The 17,630-nt window shown below is 40.0% G+C and overlaps 1 protein-coding gene across 3 annotated transcripts in view; it reads left to right on the forward strand.

Annotated features, from left to right (window-relative positions):
- ccm2 (CCM2 scaffold protein) overlaps nt 1-17,289 on the forward strand; it is a 98,887-nt gene extending 81,598 nt beyond the window's left edge. For all 3 annotated transcript variants that reach the window (XM_067984465.1, XM_067984464.1, XM_067984466.1), the window contains 4 exons: nt 2,233-2,290; nt 7,430-7,562; nt 11,353-11,491; nt 13,627-17,289. In XM_067984465.1, coding sequence (XP_067840566.1) covers nt 2,233-2,290; nt 7,430-7,562; nt 11,353-11,491; nt 13,627-13,907 — 611 coding nt within the window. In that variant the 3' untranslated portion in view covers nt 13,908-17,289. The remainder of the gene's footprint in view (nt 1-2,232; nt 2,291-7,429; nt 7,563-11,352; nt 11,492-13,626) is intronic.
- Nucleotides 17,290-17,630: the final 341 nt, after the last annotated feature.

Below are 17,630 nucleotides of genomic sequence, written 5' to 3' on the forward strand. Positions count from 1 at the left end.
ATGAATGGCAGCTAGTCAGAAGAGAATGATACATTTTTTTTTTCCCAAAATAAAATAACACACCTGTCCATTTAAGATCTCCTAACTGTTTCCAGGAAGTACTTCTACTGATACTCTCTTAAATTCTAGACCCATGTATTTTAAACAATCTCTAAGGTTCACATCTATGTGCTTGATGCTCATCTTTCACTGAAAAGGCTAATCAATTACTATTAATGTGTATTAATAGTTACCTTGGTTAAAATTGTATGCTTATCTTTGATTAGCTCACAGTTGTGTTGCTATCATTGTATTTCAGTGCAGAGCTGTTTTAGTTTTGTTTTGGTACTTGCACATACACTAAATGAGTCACATTAGCTTGTGCTCAGTGCTGCTGTTTTTGCTTTTGGTTATGACTTCATTCATGCCAAAGAGCATCACAAATGCAAGTCAGAATCAACATTGAGTGCGCGGTCCAAGTTCGTCCTGGTAAAGTTGTCACAAATTTCTTATTCCGTGCCTTTTCCTATTTGTTTCAGCTCTTTTTTCTGTAAATATATTCATGTTTTTCGGATTCTTTGCCTTCATGCTATATGTTGTGAATAGTGACAACTATTCTCCTGAAGCTATCTACAGGGCTTCTAGTTACTTACTAAAATGACCATTCTGCCTCTGAGCTTGGCTTGGGTGGTGGTGGTGGTGAAGAGAGTGGCCTCACTGAGCCTTTTCCTGGTCTTGATCTCTTAACATTCTCTGTTCCAGTGACAAATCCAAGTTTCTCCCAAATTTCGTAACTAAAACCTCTCATCCCTATCATCATAGAATGATACAGCACAGAAGGAGGCCATTCGGCCATCATCCCTGTACTGGCTCTTTGAAAGAGCTATCCAATTAATCCCACTCTCCTGCTCTTTCCCCACAGCCCTGCAAATTTTTCCCCTTCAAGTATTTATCCAATTCCCTTTTAAAAGTTATTATTGAATCTGCTTCCACCACCCTTTCAGGCAGTGCATTCCAGATCATAACTCACTGTGTAAAAACATTTTTCCTCATGTCGTCTCTGGTTCTTTTGCCAATTACTTGAAATCTGTGCCCTCTGGTTACTGACCCTTCTGCCATATATTTACTTTATCAAAACCCTTCATGATTTTGAACATCTCTATCAAATCCCCCCTTAACCTTCTCTGCGCTAAGGAGAGCAACCCCAGATTCTCTAGTCTCTCCACGTAACTGAAGTCCTTCGTCCCTCGTACCTCTCTAGTAAATTTCCTCTACACCTTCTCTAAGGCCTTGACGTCCTTCCTAAAGTGCGGTGCCCAGAATTGAACACAATACTCCAGCTGGGGCCTACCAGTGTTTATAAAGGTTTAGCATAACTTTCTTACAGTAAATCTGGAGAGCACTTGAGTGATTGCCTGTGTAGATCTCCGCGCCCCCTTTTTCCTTTTGCGTCCTCCCTGCCCTTCCAGCCTGTAGTACTGAAGCTGAATTGCATCTCCCGCCCCCAACTGATAGCTAACTGAGCATAGACCAGCAATTGAACCTGGAACATAAAAGTCAAAGATGAAGAAAAGCCATTTAGCTCTTCAAAGCTCATCATTCTAGTACTCAAGGGAGCACTTGTGCTGCCACTTTTGTTTTGCTGCATTGATTTCCACTTCGCAGCGAGGCAAAAAGTGACTGGCTCTATAACTCTGAAGTCAAGTCCTGACTGGAGCAAAATGTCAGATTATAACTGCAATATTTTTACCATTATAGCTTTCAGCTGCATCTTGCAAGTCCTTACTCATTTACTTTTACCCTGCCCAGCAGATTATGCCAAACATTTATCATTGTGTAAAGCTGTTCTTTCTAATGTGTTTTAACTTTGCATTTTCACCAATTTAAATTTGTCACTTGGTTCTACTTTTCTTGCTTAATTTGAAGTTGTAATTTTATTTTGTGGTCTCAAGGCTAAGTGCTGTACCAACCGATGCCATAACCCACTTTGTGAAGATGCTGGTGATGGACTGGGGTTGACAATTGTAAACAATTTTACAATTGTTTACAACATTCCACAACATTCACCTGAGGAAGGAGGAAGCCTCCGAAAGCTTGTGAATTTCAAATAAAATTGTTGGACTATAACTTGGTGTTGTAAAATTGTTTACAATAACCCACTTTGCCAAAGAGGAAATTGATCATATTTTTCAACCTTAAGGCTTGAATTTCCCATTTGATTTGCACTCAGTTTAATATTTCTTTTGAAAACAGATGATTCTTCAAGTAAAGCTGATGTTAAAGAGCCGTATGATGCAGAAATTAGTAACTTGTAAGTATCTTCCTTAATGTAGCGCTCTTCAAACACTTTCATATTGTGGGAAATCAGTTTCGTTTTGAGTTTCTGTATTAAAATTGGTTTAATTATATAGATTGACAAGCTACTGTGGCCTGAGTAGTTTTCAGCCAGTCTGAAAATGTTAAAATTAGAGACCATTAAATTCAAAATGTGTTGCCTAACCCTTTTCCTTGGTAGAAAATGTAAGCTTTCAAGTTTCAATCTGATCCTTTCTGTTCAAACATAGTACAGCCAAATGTTGACCTCTATAATGGTTTTGTACATGCTCTGGAAAACAAGTGAGGTGGTTCAGGATACCCATCATTTTGGGGGTATCCTGAACTATCAGGATACCCCCAAATGTTGAAGTTTATTGTCCTCTCTTTCCCCCCCCCCCCCACCCACCTTCGCCAGAGGCTCGGTTGGTAAAGGTTGTAATTGAACCATGCAGACCAAAAGGTCCCTAGTTCAATTGCTGGTCTGTGTTGCATGAGCAAACTCAGGTGTGCTACAATTCGCCTCAACACTGATAGCTATAACATCTATTTTAATCCACACCATAAAAGGGTTATGTAGCGAAATAGATCTTAATTAAATCAGGATGTCCAAACTACAGCATGCTCTGGATCTGGTCCACGGTCAGGTGGAGTACCACTACCAGCTCCTTACCCCTCAGTGCGCCTGCCGACTCCTGCTCTTCACCCTCCTCTTCAGTGCACTGCTGCTGGTTCGTACCTTCCACTGCTATTTCTCTAAGCAATTGGACTATGCTGTAGGTAGGAATTCCCGCTATCGTGAGAGTTCCTACTGTAAGCACGTAGCAGCTTTCAATCAGTTGGAGCGGCAGTGGGAGGTAGGAACCAGAAAATTCAGAGTCTTCCGTCAACACCCCTGGATATGTCCTGTGGGTCCCCCCAAACCAAGAGCCAGATGGGGTTGGGGGTCAGTTATTTCTGTTGGGGCTGGGGTGGGGTTAGTGGCCTGGGAGTTCTCAACATTGTCTCCAGACTCCATAAAGTCTCATGGCTTTAGGTCAGACATGGGCAAGGAAACCTCTTGCTGATAACCACCCACCAGCCCCTCAACTGATGAATCAGTACTCCTCCATGTTGAATACCACTTGGAGGAAGCACTAATGGTAGCAAAGACACTGAACATACTCTGGGTGGGGATTTCAGTGTCCATTACCAAGAGTGGCTCGTTAGTACCACCACTAATCAGGCTGGCCGTCAACAGTGGCACTCACTCGCCAATAACCTGCTCACTTCGGATTCCACCAGAGCGCCTCAGCTCCAGACCTCATTACAGCCTTTGTCCAAACAGGGACACGAACTGAAAAATCTCATTACAGCCTTTGTCCAAGCTGAATTTGAGTTGAGATGAGTGACTGCTCTTTACATTAAGGTAGCAATGGACTGAGTGTAGCACTAAGGAGTTCTAATAAAGCTGGTTAATGGAGATCAGGGGGATAATCTCTGGTGGCTGGAGTCACATCTGGCACAAAGGAAAATTGCTTGTGGTTGTTGGAGCCCAATCATCTCAGCTCCATGACATCGCTGCTGGAGTTGCTCAAGGAAGCATCCTAGGCCCAACCATCTTCATCTGATTAATCAATGACCTCCCCTCCATCATAAGGTCAGAAATGGTACTGTTTTTCGATGATTGCACAGTATTCAGCTCCATTGGCAATTCCTCAGATAATTAAGCAGTCTATGCCCACACGCAGCAAGACCTGGACTTATAAGTCAGTTTGGGCTTATTAGTGGGAAGTAACCTTCACACCACACAAGTGCCAAGCAATGGTCATCTCGAACAAGAGAGAGTCTAACCATCTGCTTTGGACATTCAGTGGCATTATCATTGTAGAGTCCCCCACTATCAACATCATGGGGGTCGACATTGACCAGAAACTCTATTGGAATAGCCACATATATGCCGTGGCTGCTAGAGCAGGTCAGAGGCTGGGTATTCTGCAGCGAGTGACTCATATACTTCCTAAAGCCTCTCCACCACCGACAAGGCACAAGTCAGTAATATGATGGGACATTCTTTTCTTGCCTGGATGGGTATAGCTGCCAGAACACTTGAAGCTTGACAGTATCCAGGACAAAGTAGTTTACTTGATTGGCACCCCATCCACCAGCTTAAGCATCCACTACATAAGAAATAGGAGTAAGCCATACGGCCCCTTGAGTCCACTCCACCATTCAATAAGATCATGGCTGATCTTCTACCTCAACTCCACTTTCCCGCCCTATCCTCATATCCCTTGATTCCCTTAGTGTCCAAATAGCTATCGATCTCAGCCTTGAATATTCTCAACAACTAAGCAGCCGCAGTACTCTGGGGTAGAGAATTCCAAAGATTTGCAACCCTCGAGTGAAGAAATTTTTCCTCATCTCAGTCCTAAATGGCCGATCCCTTATCTTGAGACTATGACCTCTATTTCTAGACTCTCCACGCAGCGGAAACAGCCTTTCAGCATCTACCCTGTCAAGCACTCTAAGAATCTTATACATTTCAATGAGATCACCTCTCATTCTTCTAAACTTCAGAGAATATAGGTCCATTCTTCTCAGTGTCTCCTCATAAGACAACCCTCTCAACTTCCTCCACCATCGACGTACTGTGGCTGCATTGTGTACAATCCACAGGATGCACTGCAGCAAGTTGTAAAGCACCTCCTAAATCCGCAATCTCCACCACCTAGAAGGACAAGGGCAGCAGTACATGGAAACGCCATCACCTCCAAGTCACGCACCACCCTCACTTGGACATATATCACCATTCTTTCGTTGTCACTGGGCCAAAATCCTGGAACTTCCTATGTAACTGCTCTGTGGGAGTACTGTCACCACATGGACTGCAGTGGTTCAAAAAGACCCACCGCCACCATCTTCTCAAGGGCAACTAGTGATGGGCAATAAATGCCAACCTTGCTAGTGATATCCTCATCCTGAAGAATATTTTTTAAAATGCTGAGGGCGTGACAGTACCTGTGAGAAATTAGAGGAAGGAGGAGCTAACAGTGCCAGCGTGGAATTGGAAAGTGGGGGGGAAGGGGAGAAAAGTTCCAGCTTGAACTTGGGCAGGAGGGGAGAGAAGTATCAAAAGGATGCAAAAAGAAATCCTACAGCATCAGTCTTGCATGGTATCTGGAGAAGGAGGCTCCATGATGAGCTAATTGACCTACAAAGAGAAAAAGTTTAGACACCCCTGGTGTAAACCTTTTCAGGGGGAAAAAATCAGACAATGCATAATTCTCATCATGCACTAAGCTGCCCATTTCACCTGAAATGCAGTATTATATATACTGTTATTGTTGGTTTTTAGTGTCCTTTTTACCTTCTACAAATACAAAGCTTTGAAAGCTGATACAATTTATCTTCTATTCATTATACTTGTGAAAGTGTATGCTGTCTGATTCTGAGCACATTCCCAGATGGCCATTCTTTTAAAACTGAACTGTTTTTAGCTCTATCTGACAAATTTCAGAAATGCTAAATTAAATTTAGAAGCAGTTTCTATTATGTAAATCTATAATTTGCTCATGTGTACTTGAGAATTTGCCTGAAAATGTGAATCCTGTTAACAAAATATTTTGGTTTTGCTCCTATAGTACTGAAGTTTCCTGTAAGTTAAGCTAAATGGGCTTGGGGAAACATACATAGAAAATAGGAGCAGGAGTAGGCCATTCGGCCCTTCGAGCCTGCTCCACCACTCAATACGATCATGGCTGATCCTCTACCTCAATACCATATTCCTGCTCTCTCCCCATGTCCCTTGATGCCTTTTGTGTCTAGAAATCTATCTAGCTCCTTTTTAAATATATTTAGTCACTTGGCCTCCACAGCCTTCTGTGGCAGAGAATTCCACAGGTTCACCACCCTCTGAGTGAAGAAATTTCTCCTCATCTCAGTCCTAAATGTCCTACCCTGTATCCTGAGACTGTGACCCCTTGTTCTAGACCCCCCCAGCCAGGGGAAACATCCTCCCTGCATCCAGTCTGTCTAGCCCTGTCAGAATTTTATGTTTCAGTGAGATCCCCTCATTCTTCTAAACTCGTGAATACAGGCTGAGTCGACCCAATCTCTCCTCATACGACAGTCCTGCCATCCCAGGAATCAGTCTGGTGAACCTTCGCTGCACTCCCTCCATGGCAAGTATATCCTTTCTTAGGTAAGGAGACCAAAACTGCATATAATACTCCAGATGTGGTCTTACCAAGGCCCTGTATAATTGCAGTAAGAAATCCTCTTGCAATGAAGGCCATATCATTTGCCTTCCTAACTGCTTGCTACACCTGCAGTTGCTTTCAGTGACTGGTGTACAAGGACACCCAGGTCCTTTTGTATATCAATATTTCCCAATCTATCACCATTTAAATAATACTCTGCCTTTCCGTTTTTCCTTCCGAAGTGGATAACTTCACATTTATCCACATTATACTGCATCTGCCATGTATTTGCCCACTCACTCAACTTGTCTAAATCGCCTTCAAACTTCTTTGCATCCTTCTCACAACTCTCAATCCCACCTAGTTTTGTGTCATTAGCAAACTTGGAAATGTTACATTTGGTTCCTTCATCCAAATCATTGATAAATATTGTGAATAGCTGGGGCCCAAGCACTGATCCCTGCGGTACCTCACTAGTCACTGCCTGCCACCCTGAAAAAGACCCATTTATTCCTGCTCTCTTTCCTGTTAACCAATTTTCAATCCATGTTGTGTATAAAAATATGTAAATAAGTAGCAAAAACACCTGTCAATTGTAAGTGAATTAATTGGATGGAATTTGTGGAGCAATTAATAAATGCAATTCTCATTCTTGGCTTTTCTTTTGTAACTGAGACTTAATAGAATCTTCAATAAAATCTTAGTAAGACATTAAAACACTCCACTGAAAAACTGTCTTTGCATACAGTAGTTTGATCTCATACCCAATGAAGATTGATGCTTCATTTCAAAGTTACAGACAAGTCTAATTGTAGTAAACCAGTTGCATTTCACAATGTAAAACAGAACCGACTACAATTTATAGCTGAAGGTTTTTAATTTTTTTAAAGTAAATTTTTATTGGCCATTGTAAGTTGCAGATGATTAAATTTGCAAGTTTTTTTTTGTTCACTCAGGTCTTTTCAGGGTTCAGATACAGGTGGAAATTCACCATCATCCTCAACTCTACCATCACCTCAGATAAAAAATGTTAGTGAAAGTGAACTCAGTGCCTCTGCAGCTGAACTGCTTCAGGATTACATGATGACAGTAAGTTATTGTTCATTGTATTAAAACACAAGTTTCTTAATTAGTTTCTGCTTTATACTGATAAAATGAAAATATTTTTGCTGATTCACGCTGAAAGTATTGTCATTTTATATGGCAGTGGATTTATACAGTTGCCTGCCATTAAGGTCAGTGGAATTGCTCAAGTACTCCTGAAACATCCTGTAACATTTCTGGCAGAAAGCAGAGTTGTGGAATGCTGGCCTTCATGAATGTACAAATAATCCTGGAAATAAGAAGATATTTATAACCAAGTGATTAAAATGCTTTCATTTTCCTTTGAGCACCCATTTTTACTGTAACTTATTTTGCTATCATTTTAGCTTAGACTTGTTTATCATATTTTTCTGTTCATGATGGCATCTGAAATTTGTTTGCTTTGTCTTTTACAAGTATCTTATCAGCCTTTTTTCCCTAGTATAAATGATGTCTACTTTAATTTTTTTGCACGTGAAAATTAGTTTCACCATTTAAGGAGTTTGGATACTTCAATTTTGTAATTTTGTCAGTTATCTTACAGGCAGTTTGCATATTTTGTGAAAAATGTGTGAACAGCAGTAGCATTGGGACTAGTAGAGTTTATTGCTTCAGTGCTTTAAGATCTAACGGAATACTAAATCTCAGCCTTTAGATTTTGGACATTGTTGCAGGTTTCTTATACCCCCTCCCCACACTAGGTTTAATCTTTAGTAGGTATGTTGAGAATAAATTGCAGTTTATTTTTTTAAATAAGTCAAGCCTAGCAGAAATTCTGAAATTTTACTGTAGCATCTTTAGAGTTAGCTTTCCTGAAACATTGTCCAGTAACTATAGCTGCATGACTAATAAAAGGGACCAGAAGTCTTTGTTGAAATATTTATACATGTTCTACCATTATGTCAATGTGAATCCTGGAGATGACTTTTTTATTCATTCATGGGATATGGGCGTCGTTGGCAAGGCCAGCATTTATTGCCCATCCCTAATTGCCCTTGAGAAGGTGGTAATGAGCTGCCGCCTTGAAACACTGCAGTCGGTGTGGTGAGGGTTCTCCCACAGTGCTGTTAGGTAGGGAGTTCCAGGATTTTGACCTGGCGACGATGAAGGAAAGGCAATATATTTCCAAGTCGGGATGGTGTGTGACTTGGAGGGGAATGTGCAGGTGGTGTTGATCCCATGTGCCTGCTGCCCTTGTCCTTCTAGGTGGTAGAGGTCGCGGGTTTGGGAGGTGCTGTCGAAGAAGCCATGGCGAGTTGCTGTAGTGGCATCCTGTAGATGGTACACACTGCAGCCACAGTGCACCGTTGATGAAGGGAGTGAATGTTTAGGGTGGTGGATGGGGTGCCAATCAAGTAGGCTGCTTTGCCCTGGATGGTGCTGGGCTGCTTGTGTTGTTGGAGCTGCACTAATCCAAGCAAGTGGAGAGTATTCCATCACACTCCTGACTTGTGCCTTGTAGATGGTGGAAAGGCTTTGGGGAGTCAGGAGGTGAGTCACTAGCCACAGAATACCCAACCTCTGACCTCTTGTATCCAAATTATTTATGTGGCTGGTCCAGTTAAGTTTCTGGTCAATGGTGACCCCCAGGATGTTGATGGTGGGGGATTTGGCGATGGTAATGCCGTTGAATGTCATGGGGAGATGGTTAGATTCTCTCGTTGGAGATGGTCATTTTCTGGCACTTGTCTGGCGTGAATGTTACTTGCCACTTATCAACCCAAGCCTGGATGTTGTCCAGGTCTTGCTGCTTGTGGGCACAGACTGCTTCATTATCTGAGGGGCTATGAATGGAACTGAACACTGTGCAGTCATCCCTATTTCTGACCTTATGATGAAGGGAAGGTCATTGATGAAGCAGCTGAAGATGGTTGGACCTGGGACACTGCCCTGAGGAACTCCTTCAGCAATGCCCTGGGGCTGAGATGATTGGCCTCCAACAACCACTACCATCTTCCTTTGTGCTAGGTATGACTCCAGCCACTGGAGAGTTTCCCCCCTGATTCCCATTGACTTCAATTTTACTAGGGCTCCTTGGTGCCACACTTGGTCAAATGCTGCCTTGATGTCAAGGGCAGTCACTCTCACCTCAATGTGCTTCATTGACTTCCAAATATCATGTCAATGAGTGTAATTTACAAATTAATTTTAAAGTCTGATCAAGCTGTATGATATCCACCTTGTTTACTAATCAATATCAACATTTTTGAGAGGGTGGAAGACAATCTGGTGGTGGTGTGACCAGGAAATACAAATGTTCATATTTTCACTAATGAAGTATACCTCAAATATTTAATAATTAGCAAGTTAGTTTTGACTTGCCTTTACTTGCTATAGCTCACAATTTCTATCTAGTAAGAGAACAAGATGGAAGTCTTATAAAGGCTGCATGCAATTGGTAATTACACAGAATGTACAACACAAACAGGCCATTTGGCCCAACAGGTCCATGCCGGTGTTTGTTCTACACGAGCTTCCTTCCTCTTTACCCCATCAGCATATTCTTCTATTCCTTTCTCCCTGATGTGCTTATCTGGTTTCCCCTTAAATGCATCTATGCTAGTCGCCTCAACTACTCCTTGTGGTAGCGAGTTCCACGTTCTAACCACTCTCTGGGTAAAGAAGTTTTTCCTACCAAAACGTAATACCTCACACCTATTCATATTGAAATTCATTTGCCAATTACATGTCTATTCTGAAAGTTTATTAATGTCTTCCTGTATATTGTCGCAGTCCTCCTCTGTATTAACTATACTCCCCAATTTGGTGGTGTCCGCAAATTTTGAAATTGTATCCCCGAATACAAATCGTTCATGTAAATAGTGAACAACAGTGGTCCCAGCACCGATCCTTGTGGAACACCACATCCTGCCAGTCTGAATACCTACCTTTTTAAAATAAGCAGTTGCGAATTGGAGAAGCCCATTGGTGTAAATTTTAATATCAAATGCTTTTGAGTGTTTGCTTTATAATGTTTGAAGATCAGGGAGAAACTTCAGCTTTGAGTAGTGGGTACTTTTCTCCATGTGATTGTATGCTTATACTGTAACTTAGCACTGCTACAAAGCTTGGGTTTGACATCAGGTGGAGTATGCCTCCACTGATGTCAAACCCAGTTTAAAACATGCTTACTGTTCCATGGACCTCTCCTAAGCACTTTTTTAAAAGTGGAGTTAATTTAGATGTTTACAGTTTGAGGGTGCTCTTGCCTGCACTCCTATAAACATGTAAATTCTGGAGATCTGCACACACACATTACCATGTATGCACAGAACTTTGAAAAGAATTGCAGTTCCAGATGGGCAGTATAGCCTAGGTACTACCTGGCTGGACCCAAATCTGCAGCTACCAGTTTCTCACTGACACATCAATTGATGACCTTGTAAAGTGAGGAATAGTCAATGTGCAGCGCCAGCTTTGGTCAACTTGAAAGGATTTTTTTGCTGCTAAACTTGTGTTTAAAATATCGAAAGGAACTCCACTTTAGATTTCAGAATTGTTTTTAATATCCTCATCCTGGAACAAGCTGATAGTTAAATCAAAGTTCAGAAATCTAAAACATCTTAATCTACTTTTAGACATGTACTGTGTTCAATATAATAGATTTGTGGTATTGTCTTAATGTGAGCTATGGAAGAGTCTTCATTGTCCAGTTATGTGTGAAGACTGGCTGATCATATTAGGGGAAAGTTAATTTTATACTAAAGCAGTGGTGTGTTGGGATTGTATTGATTGCTTCTGGTCACGAGCTCTGGTCCATTTAATAGTGTAATAATTTTGCATTTCTGTCTTGCAGCTGAGAACAAAGTTGACATCTGAAGAAATCCAGAAGTTTGCTATGCTTCTGCATGGGTATCGAAATGGCGCCTCAATTCATGAATTTTGCATCAGTCTTCGACAGTTATACGGTGATGGCAGAAAATTTCTTTTGCTTGGTAGGTTATAGGACCAACTCCTGGTATAGGGTTAAATATAATTGGTTAGCAATATTTATGATTTTGCATTGTGATGAGACCTAGCATTTGACCTTGTAAGTTGTTGACTGATATAGCCACTTCAATTAGGTCTTTTAAATGTTTCACCATGAAATTTTTAAGTCTCATTCACATATCTTGTATCATTTGGTAATATTTAGTAACTTGAAAAAGAAAAACAGTGAATTGTGCACTGCAAAATGTCACTGCTGTTTTAGTAGTTCTAGTATGGATTTTCTCTTTTTCTAATCTAAAAAACAAACTTTAAAAACTGTTTTCCAGTCAGACTCTCCATCTTTGTACAGTTTCTGAAGCTGAATGCTGAAATGTGATTCTCTATTGTTGAGCATAAGACTGTTAGGCCGAACAAGTCTGTGCCTTTTTCATTAACCTACCTGTCTTTCCACCGTGACCCTCAATCCATTGTCACTCTAGAAATGCATCTTGCTGTCTCCTGAACCCATTCATAATGTTTGTGACTTTCCCTTGTAACTTGTTCCATAGTCTGTTATCCTTTTTGTGTTTTTAAAAAGTTATGTCTGAACTTAGTCCCAACCTTGTAATGTCAAATTTCCTGTCAGCCTTGTTCATCCCCATCATAAACTTCCAAAGAGAACAAAGCCAATTTCTTTGCTTAATCAAAGCTCTTCTGTCACCAAAAAAAATCAAGTCACAGATAAAGCAAATAATTTGGCTCTAATCTGCTTAACAACCTAGGAACAGGAGCAGGCCATTCAGCCCCTCGAGCCTGTTCTATTCACTTGGATCATGGGTGATTGTACCTCAACTCCATTTACCTACCTTTGCTCCATTTCCCTTGATGCCCTCACCCAACAAATATCTATTGATCTCTGTCTTAAAAGGCTGTCAATTGAATTTTTTTTAGGAAGGCAAGTTCCAGATTTCCACTACCCTTTGTGCAAAAGTGCTTTTTGATTTAACTGCTAAACAGTACAGCTCTACAAGATCTGCTCAAATACATAAACTAAAGAATACAGTTATCTAAATTCTGGCTTCACTGTCCTAAAACATTTAAATGTACCACAGTTTACCTGAGGACTGTCCATAAGTAGTGACTTTTGCCATGAAGGTCTCTTGTGTTCATTGGTAGATAGTCATGGCATCCCCGGAAGACTTCAGAGACAAAGTTTTATTCCAGAATGATTCCTTTGCATCCATAATTTGAGTTGACATCAGTCTTGGCCCATCAGAGCTCATTGGCTTTCAATGCCTTCTCAAATAAAAATTCCGTAAGTGTGCCATCCTTAACATTGAGCTTCATGAAACAAGTCTGAAAGACAGATCTTGTTTTCAACTCTTAAGAGATCTTACCAACTCTTACTATGAAGACATCTTAATCTTTTCCTTGTTTGTTTTGAGGCAGTATATTCTGACTTTGTTCCTGGCACTTAACAGCCCCCCTGTTGTCATTGATTTGGGAATTTCATGTTAATCAACTTCAAATTTTCATTGTAAAGCTGCTATATTTTATTTGGTGATTGGATAAGGATTCTCTTGGAGTCCGTTTGAGACCATTTTAAGTAGAAGATTCAGAATTTTGTGATGAGGTTATGGTGGTGGAAATTTGCAGCATCATTGTACAGTGCCAAGCCAGTGAGTGACAGAAGATTGACTTCCCATAATGCTCAGTTGCTGTGGAGAAGCACCAAATAGAGGCCAGAGGCTTCCCACAGTTGGATGGAAAATCAAGAGTAGCCACAGGGCCACCACTGCACCATAGTAGCTTGCTTGGCGTGGTCTTGGAGCAGATAGGCAGCATAGCTAAGCATGGAGCAGTGGGTGGAGGAAAGTGTTATTACTGATCTGGTTTCTACTGTCACATTCCTCCAGGCTTAAACCACACTCCATTGCGTAGACTTGAACTCTGAGAAAACGTGTACAGCACTAAAGGTTTACATAAATCTAGACCAGTAATTTGGAAGTGTAACTTGAGTAACTTCAAACAGCAATGCAATTGGCCGTGGAATACTCTACTCAACCATCAATTATAGCATATTAACTTGTTAAAAATGTTGTCATTCCCAGTTCTGTTGGCAGAGTTTGCAATTAAATGGTCATGCCACTTTATCCTCTAGGACTCCGACCTTTCATTCCAGAGAAAGACAGCTTACATTTTGAAAACTTCCTAGAAACCATTGGTGTGAAGGATGGAAGGGGCATTATAACAGACAGTTTTGGCCGATACAGAAGGACTTTGAGTAATGCATCCAATTCAACTACGAATGGCAATGGAGCAACTGCAGGCTCAGATGATCAGTCGGTGCCTTCTGAAGGTGATGAATGGGACAGAATGATCTCCGATATCAGCAATGATATTGAGGCCCTTGGTTGCAGCATGGATCATGATTCATCTTGAAACTCAAATATTTGCACATCTTGTTAATAGCCTTCAGACTTTTTCCTTATATAGATGTGTTCCTAAATGAAGTTTACTACAATGTGAATATTTAAATGGATTGTTAAAACATTTCTACAAAATGAAGAACATGAAGAAATCATGCCATATGATAACTTTTTTTTATTGTAGAAAATACTGCGTATTTGTATTCAAACCTTTTGTAACAAAGCAAATAGCTGTTAGGCTTAATTGTTCCAGTAGTGGGCAAGACCTTCCTTGTCATATCACATGGTTTTGTATCCCAACTGCACAAGGTTACATATTGCAGTATACTGTGATGTCAGGGATGATTTATTTCACTTCTGGACAGATCTCCCATTTTCAACCCGTAGCTCCAAGAAACTGAGATTGTATGTCCCATTCCTGCCCTATGGTGTTTTTGCAGCATGTGGAGGAGATGTCTGGTGCTAGCAAATAATACTGCACACTTCAAATACCTGTGAATCTTGATAGCTGCACATTAAAATGTAACTGCATAAATTTGCCTGAATGTGACCAAAGTAGGCAATGCACTTCCTGTTTCCCCATGGGAGGTGCAGCAGAGCTGGTATACCATTGTGAAAAAATAAATTGAGCTTACATATAGTTGCAATGCAATAGTTTATTGAATTATCACTATTGCAAATAACTTTAAAATCTTGATCAAGATAATTAACTCAAACGTGGCATTTGATTGGGTAGAAGAGAGAACCCTGCTGCAGACTTGATGTGGTCTGCTGCCAGCTAAGTGCTTTAGAATTCCTGCAAATGTTTGTTTGCTATTATCCCTGCAATATCTATAATCTGCTTCCACTTTCAAATAAGGGAAAGCGTAAATCATGATATCAGTTAAACTTGTAGAGACCACAATGAATCCTTTCCTTAAAATAAAGGGTTAATGTTCTAGTGAAATAAACAATAGGGTACACCATAATGGTGTGTCTGTATATTGATACTTTTTAAACTGTCCTGTCAATATTTCTGCACACCCAATGCAAATATTTTTTAAAATCTAAATGCTAATTAAAAGTAAGGATTATTCAATCATGCCCCATCCATTTGCAAATTTTTGTTGTAATATGCTGTCTTGACTGTCGCCTACTTAATGAAAACTAAAGTGAAGAAAAAATTCATGAAACTACAGCAAAATGTAACTGCAAAACATGGACAGTGGTCTCTTTGGATGTTGTAGATAGACTGCATTTAAATGACCCCTTTTAAATAGTCAATAAATTTATATTTATTGGTATCATTCAACATTTTATACCAATACATGTACTGTATTGTATTTGGATGTGACAATGTGCAGTGGGTAGAATGTGTGAAATTAATATACATGGCATGTGAAAACAAGAAAACCTCAAGATCCACCTGAACTAATGGGATTTACTTGTACTGCCAGTATAATGGTCCTTGGAGCCACTTAAGTTTTTATTTGGGGTTGATGTGTATTGTAGCTGCCTCACTATCCCATCTATTATTTTAACATGAAGTAACTTGGTAGTAATATTTCAAGTGCTTTGATTTTATGCTTAGGTTGTAAACCTAACTGTTCGCAATATTATACTATAATAGCAATATGCATTAAATCCACTGCAATGTCCCTTTTCAAAGTCACAATCCTATTTTCTATTTAGTGTGTCATTCCTTAAAATTTCAACTTGAGTTGAATGCCAATAACATTGTACTGGCAAACTGCATAGTGGGTTTCCCAGTCTGGATGCTAGGAATTAATTGTATGTGCCTAAAATAGTGGGTGAGTGTATGTTGTCATTGCAGTGATTGCCTGCTATGAAATATTGGGAAGGAGGAAGGGAAAATACAACTGTGTATTAGTGAAAGAGACTTCAGGTACAGGTAGATGTAAGTGTTGGGATATTCAGGTATATGAGTGGTGATCAAGCTGCATAAATTGCCCACTCTGGATATGAATATTAGTAGAAATCTATGTAGTTTTCTACATCTACAATCAATTGTTATTGAGAAGATACCTTTTTTAGCTGTTTTGTTACCATGCATTTGACTAAAGTTATCTTTTTGTATGTTTTGTCTCCAACCTGTTCAGAAATTTGCCTATTTACTTTATGTACAAGAACTTTGCTTTCTTGTTAGATATGATCTTTTACACTGTGTAGAGTACCTGCAAAAGCTATTCAATTTCAAGGATGTTGTGGCACTAAAGGACCCATGCATGTTTGTGAAGCTTTACCCCTTCGTGTTTTCAAGCTGTAGACTGTGAATTCTGGCAGAGGATGAGTGAATGGCCATCTTCAAACCTCTGACTGCTACTGACCAACTCATTAGGGTGTTGCTTATTCTATTGGTCAAATACTTCACCTCTTCTCGAACTGTCAACTGGGTCATCTGACACAGCCCAGAAGTTCCAAATAAAGCGTAGCTAAGTCTGGGATTCCAACCCAGGCTTGCATCCATGGCAAAGCAATCTAACAATGCACACTGAACACTGGTTTACTGCAGTCGGTCATGTCAGTTGTACTATATATCTGTAATCCAACATCATTTATGTATCATGACGTTCTGGTTTGTTTAAACAGTGAAGCCTCTGGCATGGACAGTGGTAAACCATTGCTGATTCAGATTTTTGTTTTTCCAGCAAAGATGAAATTCATTTGCTCTTGCTATCCTGATCCTACTGAGATCATTTAAGCAGTGAAGAGGTGGGCACAGATAAAATGCAAGACAGTATCTTAAATACAAAATCTTTATAAATCGCCTGCTCCAGGCTGCAAAAGGCCATTTTACAGGTAATTTTCCCAGTTAGAAATGGAGCAGTAATTTACTTCAGGACGACTGTAGAGGTGTAATTGTAACTGACAAGGTGAGGTCAAGAAATTTTGGTAGTTGCTGATGTATTTTTTTTCTGTGAACCAAAATTAGCAGTATTATAGTTTAATTGTGGTCGTTATAAGATAGTACGGTAATGCAGCACATTTCCAGTGAGAATACTTCCTGTTGCCCTTTAAAAGGCACCACAACAGAATTGAATTTATCCTTTAATCGGGCTTGCTGCAAGATGTATTGGGACAGAAGTACACTTTGCACTGGGACATGTGGAACAGTTAATTGGTCATTGACATACTAATGTGTCTTAACAGCAACATTTGCATTTTACTCCTTGCAAATTTATCTGCAGTATCCATTATTTGCTTAATACAAAACCTGGCCAAGTTTATCAAATATTATTCTGGTTCTGGTAATGGTAATTCCCTGACCATGGGGACTATAACTGTTTGCAGCAGAAGTAGCAAAGTTGTAATATTCCAGACTAGGTCAAATGCATATTTATTTTGGGGTCTATTTATGTCCAGTCTAATAAAGGAGATTTTGCATCTTTGCAGTATTCCTGTGTAGTGAATCTTTTCTGTTTGCTTGTTTTATCTATTACTGATAAAATTCAAGATTTTTTTAAATCTACATTTACATTACTGCATGTTTCTTTTAACTTCAGTGCTCATTTCTATCCTTTTATCTTTGTATCTTTTGAGTGTAAAAAAAATTAAATGTTAATGGACGGGACAAGCCAGAGAAACTACAGTGTTGATGTGCAAGCTCAGATGTTCATGGGGACCATCTTTAGTGGGATGCAAAATATTAAGATTTTTGGTATCCAAGGTTTGATGTATTTGTTTGAATTGCACATGGTTACTACAACCAATTTGTGAGATGCAACAGTTCTAGTAA

Source organism: Heptranchias perlo, chromosome 5, assembly GCF_035084215.1.
Source record: "Heptranchias perlo isolate sHepPer1 chromosome 5, sHepPer1.hap1, whole genome shotgun sequence".
Lineage (NCBI taxonomy): Eukaryota > Metazoa > Chordata > Chondrichthyes > Hexanchiformes > Hexanchidae > Heptranchias > Heptranchias perlo.